At 37.3% G+C, this 22,027-nt stretch overlaps 1 protein-coding gene across 8 annotated transcripts; it reads left to right on the top strand.

Moving 5' to 3' along the window:
* The first annotated feature begins 36 nt into the window (after positions 1 to 36).
* DRAM2 (DNA damage regulated autophagy modulator 2) lies at positions 37 to 21,341 on the top strand. 8 transcript variants are annotated; one of them, XM_044238901.1, is made up of 12 exons: positions 37 to 121; positions 1,239 to 1,363; positions 2,424 to 2,493; positions 4,717 to 4,814; positions 5,311 to 5,405; positions 6,647 to 6,788; positions 11,157 to 11,224; positions 12,539 to 12,678; positions 18,268 to 18,445; positions 18,955 to 19,037; positions 20,363 to 20,455; positions 20,971 to 21,341. In XM_044238901.1, exons 4-12 carry the CDS (start codon positions 4,741 to 4,743, stop codon positions 21,076 to 21,078), a joined length of 981 nt encoding a protein of 326 aa, XP_044094836.1. In that variant the 5' UTR covers positions 37 to 121; positions 1,239 to 1,363; positions 2,424 to 2,493; positions 4,717 to 4,740; the 3' UTR covers positions 21,079 to 21,341. The 8 variants fall into 8 exon arrangements, with proteins under 8 accessions (XP_044094836.1, XP_044094834.1, XP_044094837.1 ...); XM_044238899.1 differs by having other exon boundaries at positions 6,644 to 6,788; XM_044238900.1 differs by having other exon boundaries at positions 42 to 121; positions 1,242 to 1,363; positions 6,644 to 6,788.
* The last annotated feature ends 686 nt before the right edge of the window (positions 21,342 to 22,027 follow it).

The following is a 22,027-nucleotide window of genomic DNA, read 5'->3' as shown; positions in this document are numbered from 1 at the left end:
GTAAGCGCGCCCCAGGCCTGGCCCGGCTGCTCGGGAGCGCGCCCTAGGGTCCCGCCCTGTCTCGGTCCCGCCTGCCGGCTTCGAACGCTGCGGCTGTCCCTGGCTGGGTCATCCACACGAGGTAGGCCAAAAAGGGCATGAAGGCGGGCCCCAGCCCCCTGTAGGGGTGTGGGTCAGAGAATGGGATCGGGCGGGTTTGGCAAGTGGAAGCCGCCCGGAGCTTCACCCCAGTGGCCCGCGCGCGAGTCGCGTGCGGGCTGGCTCTGCCTCCCGGGACCACACTGCGAAACGCGGGAGAGGGACCCGCTGGTGGCCGGAGCGCAGGCGGGCTCCTGGGGACCTGGGGGACGGGGGCGGGGGCGGGCTGGGCTCAGGTGCCCTTGCTTCACCTTTGCCTTCCCATCCTCGGTGTCTCCGGGTTCCTCTCACCTCCTACCCCCGCGCGGGCCGAGTCAGGCTCCGCCTCCCGCATCTTTTCTTGGCCGCAGGCACAACCCGGCTGAGATCAGAGTCCCCGGGCTTTGCGCCTCTGGAAGAAGGCAGCCGTGTAAATAATGCCTTGGTTTTCTTTTAAGCGGCTACGGAGAACCCTCATCCCAGTCCCACAAAAACTGCCGTCGGGTACCGTTCCAGTTTTCACTCTTAGGCTCAGATTCCTTGGTGGTGGGGGGGGGGTTGGGGTAGGTTTGAAATTGAGATCTGTGGTGACCTTGTGTTTATCTGAAGCTCGTCTACCACGTGGAGTTCTGGTCTACCACGCGCCTTTCTGTCGCTGGGCGCACGTGAGGGGTGTGTGGGCCCAATACAGAAAGGTAAATGGCTGGTCCCTTGTATGCTCACACTGTTCGTTCTTTACATTAGGATACATTTGAAAACCAGTAAACACACCGGGGAAATACTTTTTCCAGTTCTCCCAAATTTTAATTTATAAATCAGTACCCAAATGCAGTTTTGTAATTATTGTGGCATTATCAGATTCTCTTCCCACCCCCTTTTCTCCCCTTGTAATTTTTGATCAAACTTCTTAAAAAAAAGTTACTTAATTTTCTAGACTCTTTGGGATTTAACAGTTACGAGAATATCACATTTGTCAGAAGGCCAGCTTAGAGTTTAGAAAAATAACTGTTTTCTCTTACGCTTTGCTTTGGGCCTGGTGGTTTTGTGGACTTTTAAAAAGAGCTTAAGACTATCTCTCTTTACTTGGAATATCCAGAATTTACTTTCTTATTGTTTCTTAGCAGTCACCGCTTAGAGGAGACAGTAAAAGGAATTAATCTTATTACCAGTGGCTTTCAAATATTTGAGAAATTTAAGAATTGTGACTGCAGTTCTGATTCATGGATCTTCAAAGAAAGCAGAGAAGGTAGGTGAGAGAGCTGGAATAATTCATTAAGCACTCTTACTACTAGATGAGGTTATTCTTTCATATTTTCAAAGGCTTCTTAAATCATTAACCATTAAAATTTTAACTTTGCTTGCTTTGCAGTTAACCAGCCACACTTCTAGCTTTCCACTGTGAAAATGCATGGGCAAAAGTAGTCTTCCTCACTAAGTCAGGGCGCCTAAGTTTTTCAGTTGTCCTTAGGAGACTGGTAAATCATTTCAAGCCTTGCTTGTCTTCTAAACTGTTAGTTTAACCAAGAACCCTCAAAGCCTGAGGAGATATGAAACCCATGATTCACACTAGTAAAGAATTAAGTGTTGTTCCCATCCTTGTGGCTAGAATTGACAAATCAGCTATCATTGTTATATTGTATGCTTTCTCTGTTCTATTCGAAGGAACAACCCTTTGAGATAGCTACTTTACAAATCAGAATATTGTAACTAAGAGAAGCTTAGTAACTTTCCAAAAATCATACAGCTGGGACTTGATAAAGCTAGGATTTGCACTTGGATAAAGCCCATCTCACAACTGTATTCTTCCCTTTGCATCACACGGGCTAGTTAATGTTTTATTTTGCTTAATAATAAACTATCCTTTCCTCATTTTTGTCTTTCCTTCCATAGGAGGAAATTCAGTGTTTTTCCTTTTATTTTATCTTTTTGATGTCAGTGAAAAGTGTCTAATGTGAGAAAGGATAGGATTTGAAATATCCTAGATTTGAAATATTATTTAATTTCAGATGGTACAATATCATTATAAAACAACACTAGTACACTTAACCCGATCAGCACCAGGTACTGTATGGAAGTTTTGAATCACCGTTTACACACCTGAAACTAGTATAACCTTGTATGTTCACCAAACTAAATTTAAAATATAAAAATTAAACACATGTATTAACTCTTTAAAGAAAAATAACTTATTAATAATTCTATAACATAGTGTCCTACCCATGGACAAATATTGGTGCATTGAATTGAAATTGTACATGTTTAAAAGAATGTGGTTTGAAACATTTTCTTATTTTCCTTGTATGTAGATTTCAGGACTTACAAAGGTGCAGGTTTGTGCAGATTTGAAGACCAGTATCTTACGAGCTTGTAAAACAGGTAATTTATCTTTTATAGTCTAAAAGAGAAACAGCCATTTATTGATCATCTGTGACAATGTTTTACATATATTAACTCATTTAGTTCTTGCATGAACCTCTGTGAAGCGGGTATTATTTTAGACCATTTAACAGTTAGTACTAAAAGCTACCACTTATTATGTATCAGTAGTGTGTTTCTTTACTTGTGCTATGTCAGTGCAGTCCCTGTAAGAGCTACTCAGCATTGTCCAATAGAACTTTCCCATGATAATGGAAATGTGCTCTATGTTCACTATCCTTTGGCTTAGCCACTAGACACATGGGGCTTTTGAGCACTTGACATGTGCCTAGTATGACTGAAAGACTGAATTTTTAAGTTTTATTTTAGTCCATTGAAATTTTAATTTTTTTAAGAAAGATTTTATTTATTTTTTTTGACAGACAGAGATAACAAGTAGGTGGAGAGACAGGCAGAGAGAGGAGGAAGCAGGCTCCCCGCTGAGCAGAGAGCCTGATGCAGGGCTTGATCCCAGAACCCTGGGTTCATGACCCAAGCCAAAGGAAGAGGCTTAACCCACTGAGCCACCCAGGGACCCCTGACATTTTAATTTGAAGAGCCACATGTGGCAAGAGGATACTGTCCTGGAACCTTGTGTTACTTGTGAGATCTCAGAATCTGAATAACCTGGAAAAATGACAATACTCTTGGCTGAAATAGAAAAGTCATGAATCTTTTTGGGTTTTAAGAATCAATTTGGTTTTGGCTGTTTGTTCATTCAGAAAATATTTTGTGATTAACATGGGGAAGGCCCTCTGCTATGGTTAGGGAAGTGGAGTCTCCCCTCAAGGATTTTATCCACTTAAGACCCTTTACTTATTTGTCATACTGTAGAAGACAATAGCCACAAGAGATGTGCAAATCGAGTGTTCTCAGAAGAAGGAGTGCTTATTTCTGGATGCAGAGAGATTAGGGAAGGTTGCTGTGGAAGATCATATTTGAGCTTGATTTTAAAGAATAAGGACATGTGCATACAAAAATGGTTAAAGAAAGGGGGGTTATGCTTCTAGCAAAGGGATGGACACAATGTTTTGGAAATCCCTTTTGCCAGAACACCTAAATGCTGAATAAATTATATTAGCCTTTTAAATATATTGTAGGCCTGTAGAACAGAAAGGGAAATCCCCAGGGCTAAAAGGTCAAAGAGAGAATAGAAACCAGAGTAGTAAACTAGCAGTGTGTCTTTTGGTTTGGCTGATAGCAGAAATAAAGCACAATTAAGGACTAGTCATAGGCTCCTCTTGCTCCCCACCCAAGGTAGAGAGAATTCAAAGCCCTTTGACCTTTCAGGTATATAATTCCAAGAGGCACCATTCACATGGTAGTTTGTATAAATGTGTTTCAGGGGATGATTTTGTTCATAAAAGTTAAAATGTAAATATTTCTACTTGAAATTGTACAACCCATGGCCTTGGAGCACCACCTTTCCCCAGATTCAGCCAGGATTCTCAAAAAACTACTCAGTGAAAGGTGGGCTAGGAAAAATATCTCCTTCCTGGCAAGGGGGATCACAAAGAAATTTGTTCATTTTCACCCAGGTCCAGGTGGGTGAGTAAAGCTACTTCTTGAGAACTTGAAACTTGCCAACACTCAGATTCAAGGTTCAAATTTACTTATCTACATGGTCTAAAAAACCTGGAAAAAAGTTGGCCCAGGTTGGTAATGCGCCAGACTGTCTGGCAAAAATAGATATAGACCCACCCTGGAATGATTCACCATTAACCTAAGCTTTATAGAATACTCCCAATTAAAGTCATCCAAATACAAGTTCATATCAAAAACTGTAAAACAGTTACAAGCGTTGGTGGAACCAACAAATATGAAACTAGACTCTTCTAAGGATGTTATATAAGAATTATCCAAAGTAAAATAATTTCAAAGAGAATAAAGGAGAAGAAATAAAGATTTTAGAAATAATTCAAAATTTGTAAAAATTGAGAATTATTATCCCAGAAACTTATGCTGGGGAAAGCACTATAGGAATGTGGCAAGGAATTATCACGTTTAACTAGACTGATGAAATAAACTTGATAGAATGTTAAAGACTAAAAAGGAAAAAAAATAACAGAAAGGAGGAGAGTCTGATAATCAAGGAGGAAATTACTCATATCGAGTCTATAATGGTGACTTTAGGGAAAAAGGAAAAGAAACTTAACTTAGCAAGACTTAAATGTATGTATTTAGCAACAAGTCAGATGATCAGAGTAAATGACGAGTACAAGTCAAAAGTGGCTGAGATTTCATTATTTGGAAGAAGCTGAGCACATTGGAGGATTATGCAGGTAAGAGTTGTTCTTACAGGGGTGCCTGGGTGGCTCAGTGGGTTAAGCCTCTGCCTTTGGCTCAGGTCATGCATGATCCCAGGGTCCTAGGATCCAGCCCCACATCAGGTTCTCTGCTCAGCAGGGAGCCTGCTTCCTCTTCTCTCTCTGCCTGCCTCTCTGCCTACTTGTGATCTCTGGCAAATAAATAAATAAGCTCTTAAAAAGAAAAAAGTTATTCTTACAAAGTTCATGGGAAATATTTAATTTCTGTCCATCAAACTATGAGAAGATACTCCTCTAAACATGACATTTTCATATGCATAGCAGTAATTTCTTATAACTTGAGGGCATTTCTGTATTTATTTTTAAAAATTAAATACATTCAGATACGTTAATATCAAGTAATCATTAGTGAATTCAGAAACAACATCCTCAGTCTGGAATTTAAGAGAGAAAGTGGTGATGTGTGATATGTGTGTATTTAGGTACTCTTTTTCTTTTCCCCCTCATGCAGGAGCTGGAAATATAATGGTGAACAAAATGGTTTGTTCCTGCTCTGTCAGAAGTTAAGGTTTAGTGAGGAAGATAAAACCAAGCAAACAAGCAACAGTTAAGTGAGATGAATGTCTTGGTCGGGGAAGTCAAGGGTGTTCTTAGAAACAAAGCAGGGACATTCAGCTGAAGCTGTAAGAGTTAGTACTTGAAAATATATAGGAGTAGGGATGTCTGGATGGCTCAGTCAGTTGGGCATCTGCCTTCGGCTGGAGTCATGGTCCCACATCAGGCTTCCTGCTCAGCAGGGAGTCTGGTTCTCTCTGTCTGCTGCTCCCTCTGCTTGTGCTGTATCTTTCTCTCTCTTTCTCTGACAAATAAAATAAAATAAATTAGAAAAAAAAGAAAATATATAGGAGTTAGCAGGTGGTAGTGAGGCTAAAGGGTGATAGCATGGTGGTGTGTTACCCAGTCAGAACAGTGTACATGAAGGTCTGCTAGTGTACAAGAGAGCATAACAGATTTGAACATCAGAAAGAAGTTTCCTACAGCCATATAGCACAGTTATTGGTGTGGAACAGAAATGCTTTGTTCAAATTCTGAGTCCCAGCCCCGTGACCTTGGACAATGCTCTTAACCTCTGTAATTCTGTTGTGAGAAGTAAATGAGATCATTTATTTAAGGTGATTAGTAATGTGCTGACAGAGTAGATACTGTGTTTGAATTTGTAATGATGATGAAAGCTAGAGCAAGGAATTGGGAACAAAGAAGTAGCCAGAGATGAATTACCAAAAGTTAAGTAGAGATCAGACAATGCAAAGACCCTGTAGATTGAGTTAAGGAGGAAAGACAATTTATAAGGGCACAGGGAGGCCCTGAAATATTCTTTATAGGAGAACAGGTAGATTGATATTTCAGAATTTTAGAATGATCACTCTGGCTTTAGGGTGGAGTCTAGATTGATCATGGTCCATACTACAGAAGAACCATTTGGGAGATTATAATAATAATTGGGCCAAGAAATGATGGTATTTTCGGTAGAGTAGTGGCAGTGAAGATGGAAAGAAAGGGTAGATTTGAAGGAAACTTAGAAGGTTGAATAAACAGTGCTTACTACTTGATTATGTGTGGAAACCGGAGGGAGGAAGAACGTTTCTGGATATGGCAAGTGGGTGAAGTTTGGTTCCATTTACAGAGAAACTGAAAGCAAACAGGTGTTAGTAGATGGTGTGGGGGATGATATCAGAAGTGGAAAGCTCATGGTGATAAGTATACGATATGGGGAGTGGATGGCTAAAGTAGAAGAGATGAAATACTTGTGAATAATTTTCTCTAATTTGCTTTTTCTACCTCAGAAGACCTGTTTGAGATGTGGTGGTTTCAACAAGGTCTCAGTTTCCTCCCTTCTGCCCTAGTAATTTGGACAGCTGCTGCTTTCATCTTTTCATACATTACGGCCATAACACTTCACCATGTTGACCCTGCTCTGCCTTATATCAGGTCAGTGAAATGTATTTTTTTATAGAAGATTGTTTATGTATCATTCACATTTTAACAGTGAAGCCAGCATTCCATGTTAACATTTTAAAATTCAGGTTTTATGTTCGACATTATAACAACACAAAGAGTCTAAAAAGGAAGTTGTATTTGGTTCTTTCCATGTGATAGAGAAAGGTGGAGACAGGGATATGATTCACTTAGTGAATTATTTAGTGAATTAAGACACTTTAAGTGTCTTGTCTTCCAAATAAATATTTGAGGTTGTCTCAGAAGATACAAGTAGAATTACTCTCCCTTTAAAATTCAAAAATGCTGCAAACAACAGTAGTAGTATTAAAAGATAATGGTAATGACAACTATTTATTGATCTACTTGCTATGTACAAGGTTATGTTCTAAGCATTCTTCAGATGATAAATAATTGAATCCTTACAACTACCCTATGAAGTAAAAATTGTTAGCCCCATTTAAGAGAGAAGGAAATAAGTTATTTGTTCAAGGATTCATGACTCAGTAAGAGATGGAACCAAAATGCAGTTTGGGCAGTTTGACTCTAGAGACCCTGCTTTTAATCTTAATGACATATTGTCTAGGTCTTTCTGACACATTAAGTATCAAAATTTATCAGTAATATTTTTGAAATTTCAAAATTAATAATGATGTAAGTATGGGTACTCAGTTGCTTGTGCTATGTTTGTAACTCTCTTTTTTCAGTTATAAAGACAATATATACTTATCCTAACAAATTTTAAATAATACTAGACTGATTATAAAAGTAAAAAGTGAAAGTCTGTTTCAGCCCCTCTCCTGCTCCTGCCTGTCCAGAGGTAATTAATGGTTTGGTTGGTTTCCTTCCATAGTTTATTTTGTTGTTTTAGTTGTTTCATTTATTTATTTGTTTATATTCTGAAAAAATGACCTTTCCAATGTAGAAAATAGTGAATTTTTAAAGGGTGATGAACCAGAAGGCTAAATTTATCTTTTTTTTTTAAAAATATTTTATTTATTTGTCAGAGAGAGAGGGGGAGAGAGCGAGCACAGGCAGACAGAACGGCAGGCAGAGGCAGAGGGAGAAGCAGGCTCCCTGCCGAGCAAGGAGCCCGATGTGGGACTCGATCCCAGGATGCTGAGATCATGACCTGAGCCGAAGGCAGCTGCTTAACCAACTGAGCCACCCAGGGGTCCCTAAATTTATCTTTTTAAAATTATCAAGAAGAGGGGCACCTGGGTGGTTCAGTGGGTTGGGCCTCACCTTCGGCTCGGGTCATGATCTCAGGGTCCTGGGATCGAGCCCCGCATGGGGCTCTCTGCTCAGCAGGCATCCTGCTTCCCCCTCTCTCTCTGCCTGCCTCTCTGTCTACTTGTGATCTCTGTCAAATAAATAAATAAAATCTTTAAAAAAAAAAGTATCAAGAAGAGATCAGAATCTTACTATCTACATTTGTTTCCACAGTGGTATGGTATGGAGCAAAAGATAGCAACAAATTTGGTACACTTTGGGAAGATGTACAAAAACCAAAGATATTTTAGAATTGAAGGTTCCGATTCTAGGAATAATTTGTTGAGTAATCACCACTGATCATAGCACGCTGCTACAGAAACATGTAGCTTAAGGAGACAGTTCATTCTTTAGTAACTTTTTAGAGAACATACATCAGTAATTTCTGAGTGCCTTTCAGCATTTTTATTTCCCCTTTAAGAACTTGTCTGCTTTCACTTTAAAAAACTTTTAATCATTTAAGAGGCCTTTGGGTTCTTTTTCAGAGTTTCAGTTCTCTGATGGTACTGCATGTGATTTTCTGACAGTACCCTAGACACTTCCTTTTCTGTCCCTGTTCTACCCTTTTATTTTTCTGCTACTGACCTAAGTATTATTACCCTGGGACCTTTCTCTGATGTTCTAATACATTTAAACTCAGTACTTAATTTTACTTCTCGGGCTCATTTCCTTCATCTGAAGAATGATTAAGTTAGACTAGATGCTCTACAAAGTTCCTCTCAGTCCACAGACCCCATCTAAAAGGTTTAATTGTTAATAGTCCCAAAAGATAAAACAAAATGTAAATTTCTACACCAAAGACAATTTCACAGCAAGTATGTTTCAGGTGTTCTCTTAGTTTGTTCAGGTAGTGGATGCCTGCGTAGAATGCAGGAGATGAGTACTGGGGGAAGAGAACAAATTAGAATATCTATGTATATTTTAAAATCTTGATATTTGAGCTTAACTAATAAATATATATATTTTGAAGTTACACAATCAGACTTTTTAATTTTTTTTTTCTTTTTGATGGTGTGTGATCAAAATAGTTTGATGACCACTGGGTTGGAGTGTTGTATGATGAGGTGATGGACTTGGCTGATTTTACTTGTAGTCCAGTTTGTATCAGACTGTTCCAGAGCCGAGGCAGGAGCACACTTAGCCAGCCATCTTGGAAATGCGTGCTTTTGTTTCCTTACAGGGTGTTTCTAAACTGTAGCATCTCTTGAAATACAACTATTAAAATTTTAGGAAATCAGAAATTTTTTGATTATAGGAATGTATATACATTATTTTTTAAAAATTGAAAGGTAGAAGCAACAAGCAGCTAAACCGTAATTCTCACTACCTGAAGATGATCAAAGTAACAGAATCTTTTGTTTCTAAAGATACATCTTAGAGTTGGAAGGAACAATCCTTATATGTTACTTTACTTTCCCTAAACCTAACCCAAACTTCACCAAACACTATTGATTCCTTACCAGATGTGACTTTCCCTCTCTTTTTGATTCCAATTAGATTGTGTTAGCTGAGATCCTTATTATCTCTTTCCTTTAGTACTTCAGTTTGTGGCCAAAGACTTTGTCTTTTTCATCTTTACTGTAGTTTGAGGGAAGGGAAAGGAACTAACATTTAATGGGTATCTCTCCTGTGTCTGCTGTTGTGCTAGATCTTCACACATATTGTCACTTTCATTTCCTCATGTTGAGCAGATGAGGCTGGAGGAAATTAATAGCCCCATTTTGCAGACAAGGAACAGTCATAGAAAGATAAGAGAGCATACCCAAATTTGCACAGTAAATGGTAGGTGGTGATCTGGATCTGTGTTTGCCCTGAAACACAAGCATGTAAGCTGATACATTGTAATACATTGTGATCAGCAATTTTAACAGAAGTCTGGACAGGGTGCTCTGTGATTTCTCATTCTGTTAGAGGAGTTGGCCAAGGCTCTGGAGGGCAGGGAAAAAGTGGTCTCATGTGGAAGCTACAAGATGGGAAGGGCTTTGTCTCTTTTCTAACCACTGTACTCCTGTTCCTAAAATACTGTCGGGCACATAATAGGTGCTTGGTAAATGTTTTTGAAATTAACAGGACATGATTAGGTATTAATTGAGTTATAGACAGGGTCAACAACAGATGACAAAAGCAGAGTTGTGAAAGGATCTGTAGTGTTTCGAGAACATCCAGGTGAGACAGAGGAACACACCTGACCAATTGATGGAAATCAGTAACACAGCCCTAATGTACCCAGGGTAGGTATTTTTTGTTATTTTTTTAAAAAGATTTTTATTAATTTATTTGAGAGAGAGAGAATGAGCAGGGAGGTGGGGCAGAGGGAGAGAGAAGCAGGCTCCCTACTGAGCATGGAGCCTGATATGGGCCTCAATCCCTGGACCCTACAATCATGACCTGAGCCAAAGGCAGCTGCCTAACTGCCTGAACCACCAGGTGCCCAGGTTTGTTTGTTTTTAATCAATTTCTGTTATCTGAAAAAGAAGTAATCTTGGGGTGCCTTGGTGGCTCAGTCAGTTAACTGGCTGCCTTTGGCTCAGGTCATGATCGCAGGGTCTTGAGATCAAGCCCCGAATCTGGCTCCCTGCCCAGTGGAGAGCCTGCTACCCCCACTCTCTCTGCCTGCCGTTCTGCCTACTCGTGATCTCTCTCTCCCTTTCTGCCAAATAAATAAATAAAATCTTAAAAAAAAAAAAAAAGTAGTTTCAAGTGGTAGGAGAAAGAAGTGAATTAGGGCTACTGGGTGGCTCAGTTGGCTAAGTGTCTGCCTTTGGCTCAGGTCATGATCTCAGAGTCCTGGAATGGAGACCCACATCAGGCTTCCTGCTCAGCAGGGAGCCTGCTTCTACTTCTCCCTCTGCCATTCCCCCTGCTTGTGCTCTCTGTCAAATAAATAAAATCTTTTAAGAAAAGAAAAGTGAACTAGATAAATACTGTGAGTTCAAACTGTCATGTTCTCATAAAATTATATGAGTTGAACTTAGGAATGTGTAAAAAGATACAGGATTTGAAGTAATCCATTATTTCTTACTCCTTAGAAAAAAATACACATGTATATTTAGTGTGAGAAATCCACATACCTTCTTTTTTTTCTTTCAGTGATACTGGTACAGTAGCTCCAGAAAAATGCTTGTTTGGGGCAATGTTAAATATTGCTGCAGTTTTGTGTAAGTAATGGGAATTGTTTTAAAAATCAAAACTAATAGCAAAATTGCCCTTTCCTTCTTTAAACACTTGTGTTACTTGTTTTACTTTCTGATTATACCTGAGGGAATGTTATCACTAAATTATTGATCCCAGATATATTCCTTTTCAAAGAAAGGCAGTTTCTAAAAATACTAAATTATAGAAATAAACCTTAAAAAATATCTATAAGGCTATTTGACTACTCATCCAAATAGAAGTTGTAAAGTATAACCAAATAGTTTTTGAGACCCTAAGTGGATTTCTTAAGTGACCAGTACAGGACAAAAAGCTTATAAACACACTGACTACAACTAACACCAACTAAGTTCATTTAGGATAAACAATTTATAAGTTTAAGAGTAGTCGTAGAACTGCGTTTTGATTTTTGAACGATGTTCTAACGCCAAAGGACTGGAAATCTACTGTAATTTACATTCCTGTTCATTATTTATTTTTTGAATCAAACTTATATTAATGATTAACTAAAAATTTTTTTTGTCAATTGTGATTATTTTAAATATTTGCACTTTTCCATATGGTATTTACTATCTCCTTGGTTCAAAAATTGAAGTCAAGGAAACAAATGATTCAGTGCGTAGAAGTTGATCTTATGACTAAAGTTTTCAAAAACATGTCTACAAAAGCATATCTCTGTTTCATTTTCTATACTTTCAAATTCTTTGGCAATACTTTTGCAATGGGAAATTTGACTTGATTTGACCCTTTGCTGATAACAACTATGGTAAAATTGGTGTTTTTGTTCTGTGTAATTGACTGCTATATCTGATTGAACCAAGTTATAATAACTTGAAATAAAATGAAATGGGAGTGAGGCAAATCACCTTTTCGTGTTTCTTTTTTCCTTTTTTTTTTTTTTGGTTGGTTGGTTTTTGTTTTGTTTTGTTTTGTTTTGCCAGTATCCGTTTTATCCATATTTTAGCAATAATTACTATAAATGTTAATGCTAATCATCTAGAATATTTTGTTTTATATAACACTTATCATTAGAGATTTTCAGAAAACATCAAACTTATCTCTTAAATTTTGTCCTAAATATTTGTAAATGTGAGGCCCATGAGAGTGCCCTTCAGTCACACAGAGATCTTACTAGTTCCATAATGCAACCTTAAAGGTTCTTTAAAATCAACAGCTATTTCTGTTTTTTGGTTTTTCTCTTCTCTCAAATTAACTTTGAAAGGAAGATTTATGTTAGGTGACCTTTGTTAACTCTTTGTTGGCAACTTTATTCCCTGGTTACTTATTACTTTGCTGTCTTTTGGGTTATCTCTTCCCAGGCATTGCAACCATTTATGTTCGTTACAAGCAAGTTCATGCCCTGAATCCTGAAGAGAGTCGTATCATCAAATTAAACAAGGCTGGCCTTGTACTTGGATTACTGAGTTGTTTTGGGCTTTCTGTTGTGGCAAACTTCCAGGTTTGTATTTTACCCAGCATAAGTATTTTCCTGAGGTACATAAATTAATACATGTTCAAAAGGAAACCTGAAACATTCAGTTACACACTGTTATTGTTTCTTTGCCTTAACAAAGTAGAATCCCCTGCCTTTAAATCATTTGACCTTCTTAGGGTTCACTACTTTCACAATTAGAAAAATTAATTCTCCGTAAACTCCTGAAAACCTATAAATTACTCTGACCTTTTAATCATTCACAGGGCTCTATTAGACTCTTCATTACTACTTAGTTGGAGATTACTCCAAGACCAGAGAGAATTGATATAAATTGTAAGTGACACAATTATAGATTTGAACTTTGAAAAAATATATATGGCTAGGGGCACCTGGTTGCCTCATCTGGTAGAGCGTGCAACTCTTGATCTCGGGGTTGTGAGTTCGAGTCCCGTGTTGGGTGTAGAGATTACTTAAAAGTAAAGCTCTTTGGGGGGGAAAAATATGCTAACAAACTACACTCATTTACCTATTTTATATTCTTGTTTAGATGTTCCCATTGTTCACCTCTATTTCTAGAGGTGCTCAGCCCCTCATGAGGAAGTAAAGGAAGTATATGGAGCTTTTCACCTTTTTCTCAGGGAATTCTTAAAATAGCAGGTTAACTTTCACAAAATTTGCAAACTCTTCACATTCCTTCGATGAGTCTTTGGTAATACCAGCTATGTCCTGGGCATATGGGTGTTTTTTGCTTAATGGCTCTGCAGTCTTCAGAGTTTCAATTTAGAAATCTAATAACTATACACCCTCATACAAATACACATATAGAGGCATATTCATGCATCCACTGCAGGTATTTTTGCCTGATAGATGGCTTTCCTCCCACAGTGATTTAAGGCACGGGCATCTTTGAGCTCTTGCATTCCCTAAGTCCTTACTATCTTCTGCATCCAGCCAACTGGAACAGTCAAAGAGAATATGCAGAAATCACACCTGCTTCTTAACAACCTTGACCTGACAGTGACTCACATCATCCTACTAACATTTGCTAGACACAACAAGAGGGACTGGGAAGTGAAGTCATGCTGAGCATCAGCTCCTGGGACAACTCCATACTGTGGAAGGGACACAGGACTTTTGGTGGCTAGCTAGCTAGCGGTCTTTGCCACAAATAGGATTCTGTCTTCACTAATCAGTTTCTGAAGCTCAGTGTTAAAAATATGTTTTGGGGAAATTTTAGTATATGGATAGTGATTCTTTGTTCCAGTTGTCCCTTTACCAATTTAACAGTATCTCTCATCCCTGTTTGGTAAGAATGGATCCCAAAGTGACCTCCACACGTAAGATGCTACCTGTGTTAATAATTAATACTTGTTTATGCAATCCAGTAAATTCCAATGGGAGTTCCTAGTTGTGGCCTGTGCATGCTGCCTTTCTGCCTTTTTCTCATTTACATATAAAAATGGTTTATATACTTTTATTGCTATGTTCGTTTTAGCTTTAATTCTAATTCACCTTCACCACAGGGGTCCCTGGGCTTTTTAATTTTGAATCAAATTCCTTTTTTCTCTCTTGATCATATCCCTTTTCATGTAGCTTTGCACCTGTTGAATTGCCTTCACATCCTTTACTGATGGCTTAATTGCTGGGCCCTATTTATAAGCAGATTCTGTAACAATACCCCAATATCCTTCCTTGTATAAACTTTTAGTGCTTAAGTGGTGAGTGCATTGCCCCGTCTCTTCCCACTTCTGTGTGGCAGAGTTTGACTTGGAAGAGACTCTAGCACTGTTTTAAAGTAGGGACTTGTTGCTTTACCCCTTAAACATTTTTTGAAAACATCTGCTTCTCTCCATTTCCATCTCTGCTTGCTCTCCCTACCATCTCTTCAACCAGTTCAGATTTCATTATCTTTCATAATCTGGTCTAGTACCATAGCCGCCTAAATGCTTCTTCTGCCTTCACTCTTAACCTCCCTTTCATCTTAATATTGCAGCCAGTGTAATCTTTTGTAATTATATGTACATCTCACTCTGTTTCCCTGTACCCTATCTAAAGCTGTACAGCTCCAAGCTTCCATGAAAAGAGATGTAATCAAGAGAGAAAAAGGAATTTGATGAACCGCCAAGCTGCTTAATTAATTCAAAGGTCTTGCATGATCTACTTCTCCAGCCTCGTTCTCCGTCATTCCCCTTCTTAATATCCTCCCTTTTACATAACACTGGACTTTCTTTATTCCTTAAATAAGACAAGTTTATTTCACTCCATTTCACGTTTCTTTTGTTGGACATTTCACTACCCCATACCTAAATAGATCTAGGTGTCTTCAGGTTTTCCATGCAGACCTCTTCCTCAGAGAGATCTTCTCTGTGACTAGACTTGTTCCCATATAGAATTTTCTTTATTTGTATTCTCTGTGTTCTCTTAGCCTCTGGAAACAAATTCTTCACAGCACTTACTATAGTCTAATTTTTTTATCTGTGGTTTTAAAAATTTTTTAGTTGATGTGTTTCTCCATTAATTATAAGCACAATGGTTGTGTTCATCGCTGTATATTCATCACCTAACGTAGTATTTCAAAGATGTTCTCATTGTTTGTGACTTATTAAAGAGGCTAAAGGGACTAAGCAGGATGAATAAAAATTCTTTTGCTACTGCTGTGGTTGTCGGTGCTTAAAGAGACCTCATGTGATTTGGAAAACTCTGACTTAAAAAATTCAGATTTAATTTCTTTGAAAACAACTCTGTATAATAATATTCAGTAAACACAAACACATGATAAGCATCCTCAGTGCCTACTTAGAGGTATTTTTCCCTTCGAAGGACATTTATCTTTGAGGAAAGTTGGAAAGAATAAGTAAGCAGAAATCTGTATTAATTTCGTAGGGCTGCCATAACAAAATACCATAAATTGAGTGACTTACAGTAACAGAAATTTATTCTTTTAAATAAATAAAAGAAGGCCAGAAGTCTGAAACTAAGGTGTTAGAAGGGATAGTTCCCTTTTGGGGACACATGCCTCTTCTCTAGTTTCCAATAGTTACCAGCCATCCTTGGTATTGCGTGGCTTGTGGCAACAAAACTCCATAATGTATGCCTCTGTTGTCACATGCCATTCTTTCTTCCTATAAACTTTATCTTCAAGGAGACTTCAGAGAGAGGATAAGGCTAAGAAAGCAGAAGATTAGTTGCTAAGTTTCATTAACTGCTTATAGGTAAAGATTACAGACCATTCATTGTATACTTTTTAAGTTCTTTATCAGACATTTGCTCCTGACCACACATATCGCTGTAATTTTTCTTGTCTTTGTCAAAGGATAAGTTTTTGTCTTTGCTTTGTGAAAAGATATATTTTTAAAGAGAATAAAATAATGACTTTCGTACATGTTATTTAACTTACTAATTGATGAGGGAAATAGTAAGTAGTACAAATCAGCTGAAAAGAGAAATCAAGGTAACACAGGTTTGTAGTCAAATAAGGAATGCTAAAACAAATTTTATGATGTAAAACTGGTCATTATTCACAGAGTGATAATTAATAACATTCAAAAAGACACAATTGCATTTGAATAGTTATGGATTATTTGCATTTCTATCAGTTTTCTACAAATTAACTTCTGTCTCTACACATAACTTCTGTCATTAAGGAACTTTTCAGAGCCGAGTAAAACTGACATTCGTGTAGAACCAGTGCCAGAGGCTTTAACATTCCACTGGAGTACTCTCTGGCCTATTTCAAGATCTTTTGCTGTTTCCCTGGTCTCTAAAGTAACACAACTGAATGTCCAAGCAGAAGTGCTGCCAGTTAAAACCAGTTTTAAATGCCTTTATTTTTAATTATAAAAATACGGTAATAAGTGCCCTCCATTCTTTGTTTTTACTTTTTTTTTAATTTAAAAGATTTTATTTATTTATTTGACAGAGATCACAAGTAGGCTGAGAGGTAGGCAGAGAGAGAGGAGGAAGCAGGCTCCCTGCTGAGCAGAGAGCCTGATGTGGGGCTCAATCCCAGGACCCTGAGGTCATGACCTGAGCTGAAGACAGAGGTTTAACCCACTGAGCCACCCAGGTGCCCCTGTTTTTACTTTTTAATTCACAGGATTTTGTTGTTGGAACTATGTACTGATCACAGTGGGCATCAGTCAGGCTATATCAGTATTTAGCTTCATCAATTTATATGAGAATTTTTTTAAAAGATTTTATTTATTTATTTGACATAGAGAGCGAGAGCTCAAGTAAGAGAGGCAGGCAAAGAGAGAGGGGGAAGCAGTCTCCCCGCTGAGCAGAGAGCCCAATGTGGGGCTTGATCCTAGGACCCTGAGATTATGACCTGAGCAGAAGGCAGAGGCTTAACTTACTGAACCATCCAGGTATACTATATGAGAATATTTTTAAGGGGAAAATTTATCCATATTCCTGCTTGTGGCCCTAAAATTGTTAATTTAGTTTTTGCCTATATTTTTCTAGCCTTTAATCATATGTATAGATAAATTCTCAGAAGAAGATAATACCGTTTTGTATTATGTTTTATGGGTACTGAAGTTTTTTTTTTTTTTTTTTTATTGTTACCCAAAGTGGTAATAGCAATGCATTCTTTTCTCTTTCCAGCACTCGTAACTTATTGCCAGTTAGAACACCACAAACCAAATCAAAATAGCCCTTCCTCTCCAAAAGAAAACCAACGGCTTTGGCAAAAACATTATTACCTTTTACTATAGGTTCAACTAAGAAAACTGGGTGCTATGTTTGTGAATTAGCACAGTCAGTTGTGAAAGAAGGGACCCAAGTCCTAACCTCTCCCCTCTTGTTACCCCGTCCTACACTCTGCCAGGTGCTCTGCAGTGCCTTCTCAACCAAGTGAAATACAGACTGCATCAGCTTCGAAAACTAGAGCAGTTCAACAAAAAACATTTGTAGAATTTTTGGAGAGCTACCATTGTCACTTTTAAGCAGAGGGTACATGTAGTAAAAAGTAAAATGTAAATGGATACTGATAAAAAGGAGGAAAATATTGGAATTTATGGTAATCTCATGTATAATTTATCCAAAACCAATCATTGAGAGCCAAGAGGGAATGCTTTAATTTTCTGAGCCTTTAAATTGCATGCAGATTTAAATTAGATTTAAGTTGAAACCCTCCCTCCAGCTTCCCAACCATCCTGATCCTCCTTTGCCATGCACTACCCTTTTTCTATAACCCTTATTACCATCTAACAAACGATGGACTTTGCTTATTTCTAAAGTTTGCCACTTACTGTTTTTGCTTCTTCACTTGAATGTAAATTCTGAGGGCCAGATTTTTGTCTGTTTTGTCCACTAATGTATCTGAGTACTTAGAACAGTGCTTGACATAGAAGAGGTACCCAAATAAACATATTCATGAGTAAATGAATAATTCTTGCCATGTTTTCAGTCGTGACTACTGATTTAACTGCAATCTTCTGGCTTTTGTGGAGTACTCTGGGAGAGAATTGCTTCAGGAAGTAATCTCTGGAATTCATAGTGTTTTTCCATTCAGCGACTGTTTTTTTTGAGATCACTAGCCTGTGCTTTTAAATATTGTGTTGGCAATATGTTTTGAGCTTCTCTTATTTATTTCTTCTTTCTACCTCTCAGAAAACAGCCTTTTTTATTGTACATGTATGTGGAGCTGTGCTCACCTTTGGCATGGGCTCGTTATACATGTTCGTTCAGACCATCCTTTCCTACCAAATGCAGCCCAAAATTCATGGCAAACAAGTCTTCTGGATCAGACTACTGGTGGTTATCTGGTGTGGAGTAAGTGCATTTAGCAGTATCCTTTGCTGTAAAACATAGCTGTACTTTGGAAGGGAATTAAATAACAGAATATAAGTGAACACTGTTGGCATATTGTGAGCAGGCATTTTGTGGGGGAGATTCTTGGGTTACTAACCCTAAATTAAAGGACAAGATTCAAATTTGACATAGGATCTCAGTAATTGAGCTGGGAACAAAGATAAAATTCAGCCCGATCATACTCACTTCAGAGATGTGAAGGATGAGTTAATGCCCTCCCGAGAACAATTATGGAGCAGAATCTTAGGCTAGTACTGCTGATTTACTGAGCAAAGAAGGATTGACTATGCAAACCATTTCATAGTAATCCTGTGGGTACATTTTAATTTTCACTACTACTATGTAATATCGAGTCTTTAAGAAAATGGGTTTGGATCTTGCAAATGAATGAATAATCCTTGTGGAACTTAAAGTGATTTTTATTTTGAATCTAATTTAAACGTACAGGTTTTCTCTGAGATTCTCCTTGACTTACTTTTTGTATAGTGCTGACTTGCTCATCACTTTTGTACAGTGGGAATTTTGGCACAGATATTGTACAGAAACTCCACTGGAACCCTGAGGACAGAGTAAGATCTTGGAATCTATAAAACATAGTTTTATATTAAAGATGACTATTTTGGTTGATTTTGATGTATTTTTCATGTCATCATTAAAAATACTACTTTTCTAGAGTAATCATTTTGTTAAATTAGGATTATTTTCTGTGTCTGATCGAGTTTGTGTAGCACTACCAGTATTTTCTGTCTCAGTTCAACAATGAACATTTTCAACACATAAGGAGAATTGTGATGGTGAAGAGTTTTCTCAGAAATTGACTCCTCCAAATATGGATGTAGTGTACAACATACCCAGCTGAGCTCTTTTATTATTGGAATACTTGTTTTCTGAATTACCATCTAGAAGTTTATTATTACGTACTCTTTATTTAGGTTCCAGTATAATGCATATCTGAATGGAGATAACATCTTTGACCCTGAGGGAAAAAAGAGGAGAGACATATACTAACTAGATGACAAAATTAAGTTCATCTGTTTTCACAGACCTCTCAGTGGCATTTCATTTTGAATTATTTTTAAAGAATTAGCCCTGGATAGGACATGTTTGTAAGAATAAAAGAGTGAAATAATTTGCTAGTTTCCCTCAGTTATAATCTATATATTATTTAATGCTTTATTTTTAGTGTAAAAATAACACTAAATTTATCATGAGTATTTTTTACTGAAACATTTTTAGTGACATTTAATGAATCTTATGGCTGTGGGAAAAGCGGTAACTTCCCAAGTATAGAGTAGAGGTTCTCCTGTTCTTAGTTCTTCAGATGGAAATTTTATTCCCTCTAGATGAAGTTATGACAGCTAGATCATTTAGGAAGACTTTCCTAATGCCTTTCTTCAATTCTTGAGATATGTTCATCATCATTAGCCATCAGGGAAATTCAAATCAAAACCACATTGAGATATGTTCAATAAATTAGGATTGTTTTGTTTTGTTTTTTGTTTTTTTCTCCAGAAAGTTTAGATATGGAATTATTTATAAAAGATAAATAGAATTAAGTTTTTAAACAAATGTTATTTTAGACAGTTTTGTATTTACAGAAATATTGTGAAAACAGTGCAGAGGGTTCTTTGTTATCAGTATATTCTGTACACACACTTTTTATTAATATCTTTAATTAATATGGCATGTTGGTTACAATTAATAAACTCACATGTATATAGTTTTTGACAAAAGGCCATAGTATATTAATATGTCCTTAGTGTTTATCTCATGTCCTTTGAATTTCAGAAGACAGATTGGTTTGCAGATTTTATGGTTCTTTTATTTGAGAGAAATTCTAGATCACTCAAGTGAAATTTCAAAAAATTATTCTTTTTTTCCATTGTCACTCAAGGGTTACGTGCTTCACATGATTACCACTGCAGCAGAATGGTCTATGTCTTTCTCCTTCTTTGGTTTTTTCCTGACTTACATCCGTGATTTTCAGGTAAGAAAACAGAACATTATATTTATGTAAACTTTCCTCAGGTGGAATAAAAGAAGATGCTATAGTCATGTCTCCAACATTTTTGAAAATTAACTTCATAAGCAGCAATGCCATAAGAAGAGCTGCTCAGGTAAGTCATTTCTGTGTTTGGGAGAACAGTATGTTCTTAGTAAGGGGTTCATCCTTGAAAATCAGATTGTAAAACAGGTCAATTCATCAACTCTGCCTATGTTTTTGTAGGCCAACCTCAACATTTCGTTTCACCAATTCCTTTTAGAAACCAAAGAAAAATGAAGAGCTTCTGAGTAGAAAAGCTTGGTTTTCCTAACTCTGTTGGTACTACAGATGATACCTTTGGCAGTACAACATCTGTTCAGTCTCTTTACTCATTGGAATAGATTTACATCTCCAATCCCAAAAATATTCTTCAGAACATTTTGAAGATGGAAAGTTGAAGACGTTGAAGATGTCTTTAAGGAACAAACACCTATGTATAATTTTCTTTTCTGTTACAGAAAATTTCTTTACGAGTGGAAGCCAATTTACATGGATTAACCCTCTATGACACTGCTCCTTGCCCTGTTAACAATGAACGAACACGGCTACTTTCCAGAGATTTATGATGAAGGGATAAAATATATCTGTGATGATTATGATTCTCAGGGATTTGGGGGAAATGTTCATGAAAGTTCCTTATTCTGCTCTGAAATTTTTAACCAGTTAATCAAGGCTGACAGTGATATTGATGAATACTGATAATCAAGAGACATGAATAAAGCCATTTGATAAGTTATTTTCAAGGATATCTTCAAGAAGACCCTGTAAAAACATTTATGCCTATACGTTCTTTTTAATCCCAGAAAATAAAACCAAAGGACTACAACAACACTGTAGATTTTTTTCTAATTTATTTAAGAGAAACAAGATGTGCACCAAGCAATCTACAAAATCCAGCCTTTCATATTTTCTAAATCACTGTAAACCATGTTTTGCTTGGAACACTCTTCTAAGAGACATTTTCCAAGGACCCCACATAATCATTATTACTCAACAGCTCCTTTAGAATTGGATTTTGAAGTAATAGTTTAACCATTTCAATACATTTCTTACAGTCTTTATAAATTTTTTTTCTTTTGGAATCCACTTATTAATGGGAACGGAACTGAATTCATGTAAGTGCTTTCATTGCTTAAGTTTTGCACAAGTGCTTCTGTAGGTATGGACTTGATTCCTGCCACAAGGCCAAATACTATGCCAAGTGGTCTGTCACAGTTTCATGAAGCTTAGTCTCTGAAATGAGATTTTAATTACTTTTGCATGAGAGAAGTAGCTGTAGGCAGATTTACTTCAATTGTATTTTACATAAAACAAAGATTAGTGTTCATACGTAAGGCTGAGCAATTAGTGAATAACAGTAGATATGATTAATATAAGTAACCACAAACTGTAGTCAAGAGCTTCTTAGATTTTCATTTATAGCAAATTCTAATTATTTATAAAAGTAGTCTTGAGTGGGCAGATATTAAGTCTTTTGAGCAGGGTGTGATCTCTGTAGAACCCAGATTCTAAAGG

Source organism: Neovison vison, chromosome 2 (genome assembly GCF_020171115.1).
Source record: "Neovison vison isolate M4711 chromosome 2, ASM_NN_V1, whole genome shotgun sequence".
Lineage (NCBI taxonomy): Eukaryota > Metazoa > Chordata > Mammalia > Carnivora > Mustelidae > Neogale > Neogale vison.
This window is presented reverse-complemented; position numbering and strand designations above follow the sequence as displayed.

Coding starts and splice junctions, on each gene's coding strand:
- DRAM2 (XM_044238899.1), top strand. CDS start 4,741: ATGACGAGTACAAGTCAAAAGTGGCTGAGATTTCATTATTTGGAAGAA. Junction 6,789..11,156: donor CCTGCTCTGCCTTATATCAG/GTCAGTGAAATG, acceptor TTTTTCTTTCAG/TGATACTGGTACAGTAGCTC. Junction 18,446..18,954: donor TGGAGTAAGTGCATTTAGCA/GTATCCTTTGCT, acceptor CTTTTTGTATAG/TGCTGACTTGCTCATCACTT.